Here is a 17,023-nt window from a genome sequence, read left to right on the forward strand (position 1 = left end):
TCCATCCAGGAGAATGTTAAGCAAACACACATCTCAATAAATCAACTGCAAAGCACCCAAAACACGGGATCTGCAGACTATCTAAAAGCAGCTCAGCCTCAGGCACACGCACGTTCGCTTGTGTGTCGAAAAGCGGAGTTGCTAATTGGGGTCACTTAGAGTGTCCTTCACGAGGTGCAGAAGGGGGAAAGGGAGAGCGGGATCAGTTCAATTTGCATTGATTAGTCTCGATAACAATGACTTAAATTAAACGGCGATGGCATTTCATTCTCTGCAATTTAGCCTAAATTCACCTCCTCGAGTTACTGCAAAGTGCTGTTTTTTTCCCTTCTATTTCCAGTATTCCAGTGAGACCTCACCCTCCCACAGTTTAATGGAAGATATCTCCAGGCACTACAACTGGAATGCATGCATGGAGTGTACTATTAAAAGCAATGGGAGGCATCGCGTGTGCACAGCATGTCATGCCTCATGCAATCTGACTACGCTGCACTGAAACTAAAAGTAGTCTGCAGTCGCTCACATCATGCTTGCATACGTGTCATTACTATGAACGTGTGCTGTACAGCCCTGCATGCACGTCTAGCATGATTGCATTTTAACTGGGGCCTCTAGAGAAAGATTACGATGTATTAAACACAAATCAGACCACCTTTGCTATGGGTTTTTCCCCCTTCCTCCTGCTTTGCGTAGATCTGAGACTTCATTTATATAGAAAAAACCAGCAGTTAGATTGACTGTAGTGCCGCGGCCTCTCGCCCTGCAGCATCTGAATCAGTGAAGTCTGTCCAGCTCCCCACTACAGCTCCATTATCTAACCAAGCAGCACAACACAGCTGCAATGTTATAAAACAGAAACATACATTTACACGTCGAATAAACACTTAGACCCAGGGGTGGTGCAGTACTGTCAATTAGGACTTAAAAACAAGAAAATTCAACTGCGGCTATTGCTATTGTTTGGAATAAGACAGCTGGAGTAAAATAATAATAATAATAATAATAATAATAATAATGTACTGTAGATCAGTTTCTCAATGAATTCTAACAGCAGTATTATGTTGACGGCAGCAGCACTGCACATGTGCATTACAGCAGAGCAGTGCGCGAAGCCGGTCTGTCAGTTCGAAGTTATTACAGCTCTATACAGAGTGTACACGCCCGCATAACAAACCATCTGTCTCCCGCTGGTCTCTAAACAATTCAAATAATTACTTACTTCTGTTTAAATGAAAAAGCTCACAGATTTATCAGGATGACAGTGGCTAATAAGTGCTTCAAACACAGTTCAGTATGGCTGCACTCACTCCTGAGACTTTGCAATACAGTGTACAGCTTTCTTCATTAGCTGCGCTAAGGGAAAATAAACACCTTGTAACTCTGCAGCAGTACTGAAATACAGTGCCTACTGTATAAAGATGCAGTATCTGCATTCAAATAACTGTACTTATCTGACACCTATCAGGGTACAGGGTACAGCGGCCAGAGGCATCTTCCTCTGTATGTACCTGTCCATCCTCTTTTACAGCAGAGCGCTACAATGGTTCACTGTTAAATGCCCTGTTCTGACAAATATGCTGCTCTGTATGTGTAAAATGACAGCGATTCGAACATACGCGCCTGCAATCTTGAGAGCAATCTGTTTTACTAATTATGAGATTACAGCAATTGTGTAATTAGTATTGTACTGTATGTGTAATGTTACAATTATATTGCTAAGATCTTAGATAGGAATTGTTATTTCTGACTGGGATCTAGAAATATTAAATAACAAAAGGGAGCTAGGCAAAAAGGAGGTCTGACACTGGGCTATGCTACACACAACATTCGCTGCAACACCCCATGTCAGGGAAATGAATCACATTCGAGGCTGAGAATCAATCATGCTATCCGAGCCAGCCAATCAGGGAGAGCATGAATTTGAAAGCTACATCGACTAATGACATGTTTCAAATCTCTTAGTACAATGCAGTATGTAAGAAACAGGTGCTTTTGCATAACTACAGCGCATTGCCAAGCAGGCACTCTGCGATTTGCTTGGTGTTGCAGCCCAGCGGCCCTGCCCCTCCTGTCCCTGTGCCAGGCATCCTTTCCACTTCCACTGCATTATTAATGTTGCACAGCTTCTCGACACCACACTACCGTCCAGCCAGTCATTAGCAGCACTACATCACTGGGAATACCCGACACTCGCCGAGCACAGCGATTCAGACACAGGGCCCTTTGGACGGCTAATTCCAGATCTCCTCGTTGGACTGTGCCCTCCCAGTGAACCGCCCCTGCAATAGTAAACCCAGCTCTGGAGAGGACATTGGCTGCAGTTAATGCAGTAATTGGAACCCACAGACAGCAGCCGCACTCTGTACAATCTGTCCTACGGTTCCCACGATCCACACCCTACATTTCATCTGGCCCATGTTATGAGTGCGTAAGGGAAGAAGGGTGCCTTGCTTAGCGCTTTGTGCCAGACTGGCTTTACGCTCCGGAACAGCTCGTCTGGGTCTGAGAAGCCATTAATTGGATTCTTTATGTAATAGTTCTTATGAAGCGATATGAACCAGCATGAACCGAGTGTGCCAGGTTCACTGAACCCCTGCTGATTATATTCTTAAGGCTAACACCACCACCTCCAGTAAACCCCATCACCTCTACCGCTGGGATCTCCCAATGAAACAGGTCTTGAACGCCCTTAGCTGCAGAAATGTCTCCTGGCGGTCAAGAACGTTGAAAGGAAACCAATATAATAAAAGCCATTAATGTGACAACAGATACATCTGACCTCTATTGACAGCCATGGAGAACCTGCAAGATTACATGAAGGTGAGAGTGTAAGGGCGGTATAGAGAATCAAGCCTGACTATCACCAGCATTAAAGCCTCTTCACACAGTATGCTATTGCAAGACATTTACAGCAGGCTAGGCAGAGGATTCGGGGGGTTTGGGGTCTGCTTTACAGGGGCTCTGATAGCGGGGGGGAAGCAGAAGAAAACACCCTCCTCTTCTGAAGCCTCTATAACATAAAATAAATTCAATTAAAAAAAATGTTAAAATGTCTCTATAGGGTTTTTCAGTCTCCTGCACTCCGAGATGACAAGCCTTGCCGGAGCCAGAAAAGAAGCTTATGCAGGGCTGAGGTCGGTGGAGTGGACTCGATCATTACTCCCTCCTTCCTGCCAGCAGGCCAGGAGTGGAACTGTAACTCCATTCTCATTAGCAAACAGGAGACAAAGCCATGCTGTAGCTGCAATTTGCCTGTAGAAGGGAGGGTTTTTAATTTCTAATGATGCTTACAGTAGTTCCTGTTCTAGTAGTGATTTGAAGTGTGCATTGCGTGTCACAAGGGAGAATGACTACCTGGATGAACACAGCCCTGCACGGTGCTGACAGAGAGGTGTACTGATTACTACAGTATCAGCACATGAAGAGAACTCGACCAGCTGCAAAACAGCAGTCTCCTCGTGGTTGCAGCTGAACAGCTGATTTATGCTGCTTTTTTTTTTTTTTTTTTTTTTTTTTTTTTAAATGGGCCATTTGCCACGATAATGCGAGGCAGCCATGGGTCCCCTCTTCAGAAACACGGTCCTGTGGAAAGCCATTTGGCATTGTTCCACAAAAAGCAGACTACAGAACAGAGCGATTCCTCTGCAGGGCTGAGCACAATCACTTCAGTTCACTTTCCTGTTTCCTAAACCCTCATCAGCTCAGCTACAGAGAGTGGGGACTTTAAAAATCTTTAAATATATTACAAGGTGTACTGTGCCTCATTATCTTCCAAATCCCAAGAAACCTGGCTGCTAACAACAGCTACAGAGCCCCACTGTTATAACCACAGCTGCTAATAACAGCTACAGAGCCCCTAATAGTATAAGGTGGCCCTTTGTACTGTAGAATAGGATTTGCCTCATAAGTCTATATCACTAGCCCTTGTGTTATCTCTATAAACACATTGCAGCCTCTTACCCATGGCTACTGACTACAAGGTTACAAATGGGGGGGGGGGGTCACTTTAGGGTGTGCAGGATTATTCAAATTCAAAATCTATTATACATCAGCAAAGTCCTAATTAAAAACAGCTGGCATTTCACTCCCACAAGGCCAGAGAACTGTGGCTCCAGCCAGTACGGTTACAGGCTTCCTCTCCGTTAAGCTCAATCAGTCTGAGGGCATGTTCTTATGGAGCAGCTAGTAAGATTGCAGAAATGTTAAAAGGGCCGCGTCAACGCAACTATGAAGAATCTATTCTCTACAACTGCGACGACGTAGGAATTTACGATCAGGCCAATTAAATGCAAGTTAATTGCTGGGCTGCTGTATTAACCAGACCGGAAAATGAAAGCAAGCAGCAGAAAATGATCCCAGAGCTTTTTTGATCAAGGAGGTCCCTGATTTACAGATAAGAGTATGAACTGGTTGTTGAGCTGTACAGCATGGTCAAAGACTCACAGCAAATTCTTATCATAACAACTTGTGGAGGGTAACAGAACAATACACAAACAGTGTCAATTTACTGCACCTGACCAAACGCTTAGTAAAGCCACAGGAGATCTTTGCCTGGAACTGGTATCTATAAAAAGAACCCTCCATGACAGTAACAGATTTATCATTTTATTATTAACATGACACACGATACAGTATTGCTTCATTCACAGAGGCACTGCAGTGCCAGGTCATAGTGCCCCCAGCTCCATCAATCCGAAACCCGAACGCAGAATCAATTACCTCCTCGTGTAGAGGATGGGATTCAAAACGAGCTTGCACTGTTATTATTCCCATTACAATGCTTTATTGTTACCATTAAACTGCAGGTAAATCATACTGTATCACAATTACTGAAACTACAGTGCTTCCACACTGAAACCGACAGCACTATTCAAGACTTTACCTGACCCCATTAAGCAAGTCAATTGGGCTTTACCGCATGGTGGCAGTGTTATTAGAATCTTTTTTATAACTATCAATTGAAAACGTATGCAACATTAAGACAAACTTGACGCCACTGCAAGTGCAAAAGCATTTATTAGGGGTTTAGGGGAAAGAAAATAATTCTCTGTAGCTGAAAGTAGTTTAGTACATGTGACCTTCCTGCACAGTGTTGATTATTCTCATTATCAGTAAACACACAGCAGAGCACAATTATGACCTTGTGTCATATCACACCACAATTCCTCCCCTTCAGAGCGATGCAATTGTTGTGAAAATGAACCAACCCCACCTCCTTGTTGAAATGAACTCTGAAGGGAATGTTTTTTAAAAGACTTTGAACCCTCCGAGACAAAGAATTTGTATTACAGTTAACAAAAAAAAAATTTAAAAAATCAAAGTTCTAGATAAAGACTTTTTAAAACACACATTCTCCAAGGAGGGCTATATTTTATAATTACTAAACCTGTCACTCATAAGAAAGTGTGGGTTCAAGTTTCCTGATTATTGAGGCTGGCACTTGATTTCATTTTAACTCTCAAACATCGGGAGCTGCCGTTGCTGTTCCTTCAATTATCGTAGCAAGACTTCCTGTAATCCCAGGCACAAAGTCCGAGCAAATAAAAGTGCTTTCAATTGGAAATACTTTCCAACTTTCCAACAGTGTTGCAATACCATCCCTGGTAGGCAGGGAAACAGGCCTACTCGAGGATTCTACATGTTTGTGCTTTGCTTAAATGCTGTACCTACTGAATCCATCTTTTATTCTGTCTCTTGGGCGGAGCAGATTTAAATATTTTTACATTTGATCTTTGCATGCACATGTAAGCTGAACAGCCATGCAAAATACTCTGATTTGCATGAGATTTCTTCCCTGTAACATAATAAAAACAGAGCAGCATGACAGACTGTCTTCCCCTTCCTTCATTGCTCTGTACAGTGTTACTGGAACATCAGCCTGCTGGCTATTAGTTTGGTTACAGTACTCCAGTGTTACTCTAGTGAACTCTTTTCTATTGTAAAAGCTGGCATCTCCTCGTTTAGCAGTGGAAACGAAAGAAACTTGGTACACAGTAGAGTACTACCGTATACACTGTAATAAATATAGGCCTATAGAAATGATGAGAGGGAGAAAAGGTGGCTATTATATTGAAGCATTTCAATCTTCAGAACAGAATCCCAATGCATAATGACGAGATCAAAACCCATCTTCAAAACCCTTTACACGGGCAGGATGTTCTCAGTCATTTATAGGACTGTCACTTTGTAACCAGGGATAACAATCAGCACCAACTAAATAAAACAAGCAAGTCATTTTCCTTATTAATTACTCAAGCCAGACAGCTCTGCGCGATACACATCAATATTAAAAGGTACCAAAAACAGTAGGAAACTGGTTGTTGGCTGTCGTAACGGAATGGCGTTATATACAACGGACATAAATCTCAAACAGTAGCAAGCTACCAACACATACCCAAACTGCTTTAAAAAGTCATTTACTGTAAAGCAGTAATGCTCCCCTCTGCTGTGATCCAGAAATACCACTGCATCACACACAGTTATACAGTACAGTTAAGAATTTGATTCTCAAACCTACTTTTACAGTTCCAGAAAATGGACTCAATCAATTCTAATGTAAATGTGTGGTCCACTACGCTGCTGTCGATTTGAAAACCTTCCTGAAACCTGAGGTTAATCTTGTAAACGCCACTTCATTGAGCACACATCATGCAAATACTGCAAGCGTGCAAGGCAGGGGGAGTAACAGCAGACTGCTATTTGCAACCTTAAAAACTGCAAATATTTTTAAAAGATATTATTGAAAATTGTCCAGTTTGTGCAATCCCTGTACTGTACTTTGCCAAGTGCCTCTCTGCAAAGCAGATGTACAGTAGTGCTGACACTGCACCATCGATCTTCCCTGAAGGGTAACTATGTAAATACATTAACAGCCTAGTCTCTGGATCTTCAGCTTGAAATCAAATCTCATTACTTGGGCATTCTGGTGCCTGCTTTTTAGATTTGAAACGCAGCACAATTTGGTTGAAGCGTATCAGTAGCCTGCAGTAAATGGTCAAGGGCGGTGTGTAGTAAACCGTTTCAAAGTTATTCCGTAGAATTGATTTTTTTTAAATACAATAAAATGACCCACAGTACAGCAGTGATGTTAATGTAACGCAACCCCAGTAAAAACATGTGCAAGGTGTTAAACTGCAGGGCGTCACACAGAGCCCGGGTTTGCTTTTCCCATTCCGCTGCTGGAATCTACTGTCCGGCCTGCTACAGTAGGATGGCCATTTAGCACGGACACTGGACAGGGAACAATCAGACTTACATAGATATCATCCTGGGGGACTCATCCATAACTTCAAAACACTCAAATCATAAACTCAGGAGGCAACATCATGAGAAGTTCAGACAAAGCCGACAAGCTTTTCAGTCAAGGGTTTTCAGGGACGATGGCTACAGTTACCGAACACACAGCCGTGCGACTGCACACGTGCACGCATGTTATTACAGCAGTCCTGCCCATTCAATCCACGTCTTACACTGGCTCCTCTGTAGCAAGGTCTCTGAACACAGATTTCCGTTTCATGTTATTCTTAGTTGAGCCCCTCAGCCAAAATAAAGGACGAGAAGGAGGAGAGGCCCTAAATCACTACCACATGTTCATGGATATTACCTCTGCTGCAGCTCAGCTGAAAAAGAAAGAGCCCCCCTAACCGCTCAGCTCCACTGGAGACCAAAATGATTTATTTTGCGATTTCCACCTCTGACCTATAGACAAGAGTGACACCCATCCTGAGAGGCTGGGCCTGGGTGATCCAATTCCAGCTGGCAGCAGGTTCCAGTCAATGACTGATCCGGAGTATCATGCCAAGCCAGATGAAATACCCTCAAAAGGACTCATATCCGCCACAGAGAAAAGCACCACTCCATACTGTCAGATGCAGGATCCAAGCAGCTAGTTAGGAACACTTGCTGTGGCAACCTCCACGTTCATTCATTTTGTCTTCATGTTTATTTGCAAAGAGGCTACTTGAGAGAGAAAGTGAGCTGGATCTGTATGCGGGTTGGCAAGCCGAGTGAGAAGCAAAGAGAAGTGTTATAATTATCGCTTTCCTGCAGCACCAATGATTATGGAGAATACAGAATGCATCACGCAGCGTGACAAATTAATACACAAGCAAGGAGATTAAAACGGAAAACAAATCCATTTGTTCCCACTCAACCCGTCACTCTTCACGACAAAATACAGATTTAATTTCTTAAATGCGTCACACAACACGAGCTTGATGTCATATCAAGCAAGCAATAAATACAAGAAAAAAAAATCCTTTGTACTTGCAAATGAAAGTCACATTTTAAAAAAAGCACTTGAAGATTTATGCGTTACCTTTATGTGTTTGAGTGTGTGCGTCTGCATCCCTCTCTCAAGTGTGCACTTAACAACCCAGTATACAGCAAGCTCTGAACTGACCTCAAAGCCAACGTCTGTTTAAGATCTAAAAAAAACTAAAACACATGCAAGAAGAGAATCGTCCCATTCTGTTCATGAGATCAGTACCTGCCACTGGCTTCAGCTTGGGATCAGTTTGCAATGGTGTTTTCACTGCAGTAGAAACGTGCTCGGAGTCCTCTGCTTTGCTGGCGGGGCGAGAATAGGTGTTGGGGTGCGACAGGCAGCCAGGTGCCGTCCCAAAAGGAGTCGTGTCTTTCAACTGCTACCAGAACAAAAAAATCAGCTGGGTGGTGCTTCTCTAAACATGCAGAAAAAGAACAGCACGACAAGGCAGTGCTATGATTTCAGTACTGTACTGTAGATTAACAGTCCTGCTGAGAGAATGACGGTGGGGGAGTGATCCAGGCAATACCCTGCAGATTTAGCTTGACATTTCAGAGACTCAAACGCCCTTTCAGGAACCTGAGTCATTGTGCGTTTGGCCCTAGATGTGCTCTTGTTTGCCCACCAGAGAGAACTATTGGATCTTAATTGCTCTAATTTGGTAATCAGAGTTGGAGGATTAAATAGACTGTGCCAAACGTGAGCTCACAGACTATAATTAAATTGATCCAAACTGTGTCAGATTATAATACTACAATCACTCAAGAGGGCTCTTTAGAGAACCAGCACAGCTCACTGTGCAAGTCCGTTCCTTTAGCGGATTTCTTCCAATGACAACATTTCAAATTGCAGGGAGTATTAGTTTGGATTTATATTAAGGTTCGCCACTACCAAGCTCTATTGAGATAATTGCATTCATGGGGAAATAAAAGCACTTCCTGTGGTTATTACCAAAAGGCCCTGCACAGGTACTGTTGATTAACAAGCACAGTACAGCACACTGGATAGTCAGGCTACAGGGGTCACATTTTAAAAATGCACACAATTAAATTGCAAGGCTTACAGTACTAGAAGCTCAGGAGACTGGTCTTTTTGGAGGCAGATTGTACAAAGCTACACACTTAAACATTTTCATTTAATTGCAGAAAATGCTACAATAGAAGTAAAGGTTAAGAGTGATTTGACTTTTTTTTTTTTTCTTCAGGAAATGATTGAGAATAAAATCATTAAATTTACGAAGCAAGTGACTCTGTGTAAGCATATTAATCCTCTCATTTTTCTGGACCCAGCAGAGCAGATGTAGAGAGCCGATGACTTCTAAAGAGTGGGTTTCTTTATGAATCTGATTTAAATTAGGCCTGCATGGAGTCAGTCCTAGCAGGCAGAGGGTAATGAAGAAACTGTAAACAGATCCATAACATGCTGTGAAAATAAACAGTGCTATGGGCGGCACAACCACGAAGGGAAAGGGCATGGTTTAATGCACGAGGCCTTCAACAGCAACTGGGCAAGGTATCTTCTCTACACTTTGGAACCGGCTGCGTTTCCTTGTTATACAGACTCTACAGATATATATAACTTGCTGTCACAACCCATAACAGGAAGATTGAACATAAATAATGGAGCTATAGAACAACCCAGAGCTTCTGGAGACCCACAGTACTATACAGACAGGTTGCTGTCATCCTTCACACTGCACTCGGGAATAAGCTCTCCAGAACGTTACAGTCACTTACTAGTGAAGACTATGCAGTGATAGTAAATGGCACAATTCGACAAGTTTAATTCAGTATTACCTCATATAAACTATTGAGGGTTTTATAATTATTGATGAATTACAGTGAAGACCAGAAGTGAGAAACATGTATTTATTTATTTTTTTAAACTACACAGCAGACTCAACATTAACAAACCGCGTGGACACAATACAGTATTAACATCTTCAAAACATTTCATTGACAGCCTTAATACTCCACACTATTACAGTACAGCATCATCACCGCCCAAAGGATCTAGCCACCTAAAAACATCTAGCTGCATCCTTTCATTCTATCACCATAACAACCTCTGCGCGCACTTCAAGTTCCAAATGAATCAGCACGGAGGAGTTCTATTTTGGAAATAAAGCCTGCCTGTCTCTCTCTCATTGCTATTTCTCCAGGTGATTCTCCCGGGACCGGTTTCATCACACATAGCTGCAGAGATGGAGTCAGAATGTAGCGACAGGAGGATTCAAAAACATGAGGCTTCCTGTATAAGGAATCAGCACAGCAAAGAGCAGCAGGGTTTAGCTTTGAACTAAAAGCCTTTCATGTTCGTCACATCAAACAATCTTTATTTTATATAGCGCCTTTCACAGTGGTGCACCATCACAAAGCGCTTTCACAGAGGATGAAATACTTGTCTATCTAGGTGACTATAGGATTACTGTCTTACTGGTTTACTGGGGTTAGTGACCTGCATGATATTGTAATACGTGTGCCCCCCCCCCTCCCCCCTCCCCCCCCCCCCCCCAGTTTGAATACAGAATTAAATGGCATTGGGAGGATTCTAATCTCCACCCCCCAATCTGCTGTAGGAATCTGCCACTGAATGAAACACTCCCAGAAGAAACTGGGCAGTGCTTTAGCCACATTGCTCAGCTCAGACCCTCACCTGTGCACGACAGTCAAATGGGGGGGGGGGGGGGGCAATCAATCAGGAACAAAGCAGTAGGCACCACTATAAGCATATTCTGATGCAATCTGCTCTGTGGCAAGCTTGTGTACTACAATAATCAGGTACTAGTACACCTTCTTCTGATCGGCTCAGTGCAGTACTGTAGCAAATCAACAAAGCAGTACCACCACTGTCATGGCAACAAGCCCCCCCCCCCCAGTCCTGATCTGAAATGAATCCTCTCTTCTACCCTCACCTCCCAAGTACTAAGAGATGGTGCTTTACACTGTTACAATAGAACACACAGTACTCTCACAATGAAGCCCTTTAGAGATCAAACAGGAGATGGGAACTTGTGAAAGCCCCTGAACCCCAAGCCCCTCCCTCCTCTCTGGTCAGCCTTGTTCACTTCAATCACACTGCAAGATGAGATCCACAAAATGGCAGATCGGCTCCAAAATGGCTCTACGAGGCAGAATTGTGTGTGACACAAACACATACGCTTCATTGCACACCTGAATTCTCTAGAATAACCCTTTTTGGTTGACAGTGAAGATGTCATATAGGATCAAGTACTGTACAAGCACCCTGACAGAGGTAACATTAAAAGAAAGACTTCTAGATTAAACATTTGTTAAAGGAGGAATCTATGTACCTATTTCTTTACAATAAATCACTAAATAACTAGTTGGCACTTTGACCCACAGTATAACACCGTAGAGGTATGGTACAGTACCCCCAAAGCACCCTGAGAACCCCCAAAGCACACTGCGTACCCTCAAAGCACCCCGAGAACCCTTGTACTACTGTTACTGCTTTTCTGTTTCACTGCTATAAAGATGGTACAGTTAGAAGTATTATAAAACTGTAATTTTACATCCATCTCCAACTTGCAAAGCTTTTATGGTGTACAGTACAAATCATTTGTTTTTAATTGGGTCAGTTGTTGTTCATGGAGTGACTGGTTTAAGAGAGCTCAGAGCCTCCTTTACTGCCGACATGCAGCCCAGTTTTCCTTGTGGTCTTTGCAGTCTAACAGACAAGCCCCTGTTGGGTAGTGGAGGTGTAGAGAGATCAATTAGCAGAATGAATGAATGGCAGCACAGGGCTGCAAACACATCAGGTTTCCACCTACAGTGCTTGCCTGTGCTCTTTTACACTGCTGTTTATTACAGACCTGCTCTTTGTGACCACTTCCATTCTATTTCACAGTACCTCGGACCTTACTGACAATCACCACCTGAAAGTAATCGCTCTTCCTCGGAGATAAAATGTGCATGGAACAGCTTCAAACTATCAAACCACTCACTCTGATATTAATAATAAAACACAACACTCTGAAGCACAGTTCAGATCAAAATCCATTGTACAGATACCTCCCTATGCTATAGCTTCCCTTGTGTGCCATTAATAATTTCACCCTGCCCATTTATTCACCAGCTGCACTATACTGTAGGATAAGCAGCTCATGCAAGCAGGTTTAGAAAAGGGATCAACGCCAACTCAAACAGCAATTCATGTCAAATTGATCACAGTACAGGCTAGAGAGAGGACTTGCAGTTTACTGTAACCACGCTGGTCCAGTACACTGCAGCTCAGCCCTCGAACCCGGTTCCAACTTCAGAAATCCCGATGTAATTTAGAGGACACGTCAACACAATTGCTGCACTGTGCTTTGACAACTAAAAAGTAATCTGCAGATAATTACTTTTTTTTTTTTTTTTTTTTTTTTTAAATCAATGCTTGAAAATGCAATCTGGGTAATTTTCCTGTGAACAGATTTCTGGTGAATATTAAACATACTGTTTAATGTCCACTTAGCGAAAGAGTTGGGATATAAACATCACTCAGGAATTGAGATTTAATTACGATGCAAATGTAGGTATCTGCAAAACCCAATATTCTGCCTGGGAAGCTGCTCAGTGGAGATCTGTTAGAGGATCACAGCATCTCAAACAGAAATATGGCAATTTGAATGGCATAAAATATAGCAATTTTAATGGAATAAAATAAGATTCTGTTTGAAAGGCATGTCAGATATTATGTGCACAGCACATCTTCAAATGTATTGATTTAACCAGGACAGAACCCTTGAGATATACAGCTCATTTGCAAGAGGGTCCTATCTTGTTTTTGTACCCCATTTACAATTATGCCGCAGTGTTTCCCTGGCAGTACAATGAAACGAGAGCTCCCTATTCAGCCTTTGCTTTTTCTAGCTCTGTAGCTGAAGAGACCCATTACTGCCAGCACACAATCTCAACTGGGGCAGACAGGGGTTCCAGAGGTGGAAATAAGACTCCCATTGCATAGCAGTTTCATCCCTTCACGGCTTTACTATGGGTTTAATGATAAAATACATCTGAACTTGTTGCCTCACCCTCCCATCCCCAAGACAACAGACAGGCTCCGAGCTCCATTGGCCCTTTATCCCCACCTTCATTATTAACTGCTAAACCAGGGTCTCTGCAAAGAACGGCTCAGCTTCACCAACACAAGCATTACAGCACTCAACTTCTGCAGAGTCTTTACACTTAATATTAACTCTTAACAGTTAAGCAAACCTCAAAAGCGGCTAACAGATCAAATATATTAAAAGAAAACACAACTTGAGACTCCTCTACTTGGCAGATAACCTTATTGTTACCCTAGCATCCAGGGAATCAGTGCACTGCTATCTAGGAATCCTACATGCTTACTGAGCCAGAGTACTGCAAGTCCACAATAAGCCTGGTATTTTAAAAGGTCATTTGCGGTAGAGGAGATCATGACCCCAGTACAAACAAACCATTCAAATGAAAAGCCCTTTTTTGCTGCTCACGTATTAATGATTCAATGTATTCTTGTATAAAAAGGTACAGTGCAGTGTTTGAAGGGGAACCACTATAAATTCCAGTCTGTCACACTCTCTGAAGTGTGTTAATCGAGTTCACCTCTTCTACTGAAACTGCAGCTTGCCTCCTTCCATGAATCAGTAAAACCCTACTTCCCTTGATGGGAGCTCACACAATCATATAAGACATCCAAGACCAAGCTGGATTAGAGACATCCCCGTAATGAAGAGTGTGGTAAACTGGTAGCAACAGAGGGGCAGGTTTCAAAAGCAGGTGCCCCGCTGGTCATCCACAAGCTATTGGTATAACAGACAGCACAGTCTGGCGGTGCACAGGAAATTACATTAAACACAGCAGACCAGACCCGACAAGCGGAACAACACCATCATAGATTAAAACACTAAAGTAGCCAGAAGTGACCAAGCAAACCGGTTTCAGTGCCAAACAATAAGGCAGCTGAATCCAGCACGGTACAAAACAGCAAAAACAACATGTCAAATCGTGATCTCGTTTTCGTAAACAGGTGACAAAAAAGTTACACAACAAACCACCACTTGTACTGCACTAGACCAGTCTGTTACCCGGCTATAGTTAATAGCACTAACGTACAGAGCATGATTTAGATTATAAATAAATAAATAAATAAATAAATACACACACACACACACACCAGAGCATGATTTAGAGTATAAATAAATAAAACACACACACACACCAGAGCATGATTTAGAGTATAAATAAATAAAACACACACACACACCAGAGCATGATTTAGAGTATAAATAAATAAAAAACACACACCAGAGCATGATTTAGAGTATAAATAAATAAATAAATAAACACACACACACACACACACACACACACACCAGAGCATGATTTAGAGTATAAATAAATAAATAAATAACACACACACACACAAGTTTGTATTTGCAGTTGTTTAAAAACGAAGAAAATTATACATCTAGTCAAAAAGAAATGAGTCATGCAGATAAACTGTTTAAATATACCAAACGCATAGCACTGAGAAAACGAGACGTTTGCATACTGAAAGAACACGCCACCATCTGTTTTTAATAAAGCACGGCAATATAACGCTAACACACCAGGCAGACAGAGACATTCTTCGAGTCTGAGTTATAATAACACCAACAACAGCTCACCGGTATGAAAAATACGAAAATGCAGTTCAAACATTCATAAAGACAGTACCCCGTCGGCCTGACACCATACTCTCTGTCAGAAAAGAAGAAGATCCCACATCCATAGCAACCGCCGGGTTCTGCGGTAACTATCGAGACAGCTCCTAACAAACCGGCTGCTTCATTCAAACAATTAGCACGCAATCTAGCACGCAAACACACACAAATAATGCAGAACAAAAATAATTATCAATCGATAAATAACTACACTTACGTGAAAACGAAGAATAAAGTGGTGGAGCCCACGAGAAGAGTGGCCGCGGTGCACACAGGGATGTACTTCGTGGGTTTAAATCTCTTTCCAGCGATATTGGGCATTCTGTAATTTCCACATTCCTCGTGTTTTTAGTCCAATCGGAGACACATACATACACACACACACACACACACACACACACACACACAACACACACACAGAATAAAAAGCGATGCAGTACAGACAGCAGCTATTTAGCCAATATCTCCAGCTCCAGTGCAAAAAAAACCCCACACATACAGAGAAAGAAACACGGAGCTTCTACCGTGGAAATCCAGCCCACAGCTGAGGTCACCGCGGCTCTTTAAGGTGGAGCTCTCATGTAAAAGAGATCGCGCTATATTAGTATATTCACTTATCCTGTATTTCCATAGTCTGCTTCTTTATGCAAATCACAGTTCGTTTCCTCCAGTGTGGGCTACCCTGCTTTGCAGAACAAAAAGTCCACCTTAAACAGGGAGATGTTAAAGACGGGCTCTGCATTTAAACACAGAGGAGTGTGTTTAAAATCTGGTTGCGGTTATGTTTATTAGACTTTATGCTTTTATTTCCACTTAAAAAAAGGTGGACCTATGCTAAAACAGTGTTGCATTTTCTAGATCTGTTTCCAAAATGCAACTTGTATTTATTTATTTGCAAATGATTGCGTTTAGTTGCATATAAATGTGTTTCTTGTTGATAATTTGTCTTTTGTTTATTTTAAAATGTTCAGATCTACTGCTATATGTGCAGTCTTGCATCGCTTTGTATTCGTTAAACAGTGTTCATGTTTTGGTGAAATATTCCATGTATTTTTTTTTTCTTATTGAATAGAGAATAATAAACTACTGGCGGGGCTACCCAGCCGTTTTCAGCTCTGAGTTTTGTGCCAGTCATTGATATGCACATGATGACAAACTGTACGTCAAGTATTCACTACACTAACCCATCCTTCTAAGAATAAAAGTTCATTGGATGACATTAAATTAGCCTGCAAATCGTGTGGCCAAATTCCCAAAGGTGCAGTTTAGCAAACAATCAGCCTGAATCCTACAGGCAGCGGGCAGGTGCATCTCAATAGAATGAAAAAGCACATGGGTCCAGACAGCTGCCCGCCCCTTAGTCCTTAGCCCAGGGGAGTGTGTGGCTGATAAACTTACCACGGTATTTTTGCACAGTATATTTGCAGTTTTCCCATGGCTATGCTATACATTTACAGTACCCTAGTTTAGCCTGGTTTACCATGTTTATTAATGTTCTTTACCACACCTCTATGTGCTTTACAATGATTCCCTATGCTTTACCAGACCTCTCTGTGCTTTACAATGCTTCCCTATGCTTTACCAGACCTCTCTGTGCTTTACAATGCTTCCCTATGTTTTTACCAGACCTCTCTGTGCTTTACAATGCTTCCCTATGCTTTACCAGACCTCTCTGTGCTTTACAATGCTTCCCTATGCTTTACCAGACCTCTCTGTGCTTTACAATGCTTCCCTATGCTTTACCAGACCTCTCTGTGCTTTACAATGCTTCCCTATGTTTTACCAGACCTCTCTGTGCTTTACAATGCTTCCCTATGTTTTACCTTGCATTCACTGCGCTTTATTGTTCTTTACTATTCTTTTACTGTGGGAAACATTTATAAGAGGCAGCTGATCCTGGCTCCCTTGCTCAGCTCAAAGCCTCAATCCCCAACACAATCCAGGTGAGACGTGTGGAGGGAATACCTGTTACCTGGCACAGTTTGGGATTATTTAACGGTTCACTCTGACGCACACACACCTGATGATGTCATGCGGGGTGTGGATGCGGGGTAACTGTCTGCCGC

At 42.3% G+C, this 17,023-nt stretch overlaps 1 protein-coding gene across 1 annotated transcript in view; it reads right to left on the reverse strand.

The window, feature by feature from the left end:
- The window catches only part of LOC121300135 (palmitoyltransferase ZDHHC8B-like), a 39,586-nt gene extending 24,124 nt beyond the window's left edge, over window positions 1-15,462 (reverse strand). Inside the window, exon 1 of the mRNA XM_041228562.1 lies at window positions 15,175-15,462. Within this exon, the coding sequence (XP_041084496.1) occupies window positions 15,175-15,278 (104 nt within the window). The 5' untranslated portion in view covers window positions 15,279-15,462. The remainder of the gene's footprint in view (window positions 1-15,174) is intronic.
- Window positions 15,463-17,023: the final 1,561 nt, after the last annotated feature.

Source organism: Polyodon spathula, chromosome 25 (assembly GCF_017654505.1).
Source record: "Polyodon spathula isolate WHYD16114869_AA chromosome 25, ASM1765450v1, whole genome shotgun sequence".
Lineage (NCBI taxonomy): Eukaryota > Metazoa > Chordata > Actinopteri > Acipenseriformes > Polyodontidae > Polyodon > Polyodon spathula.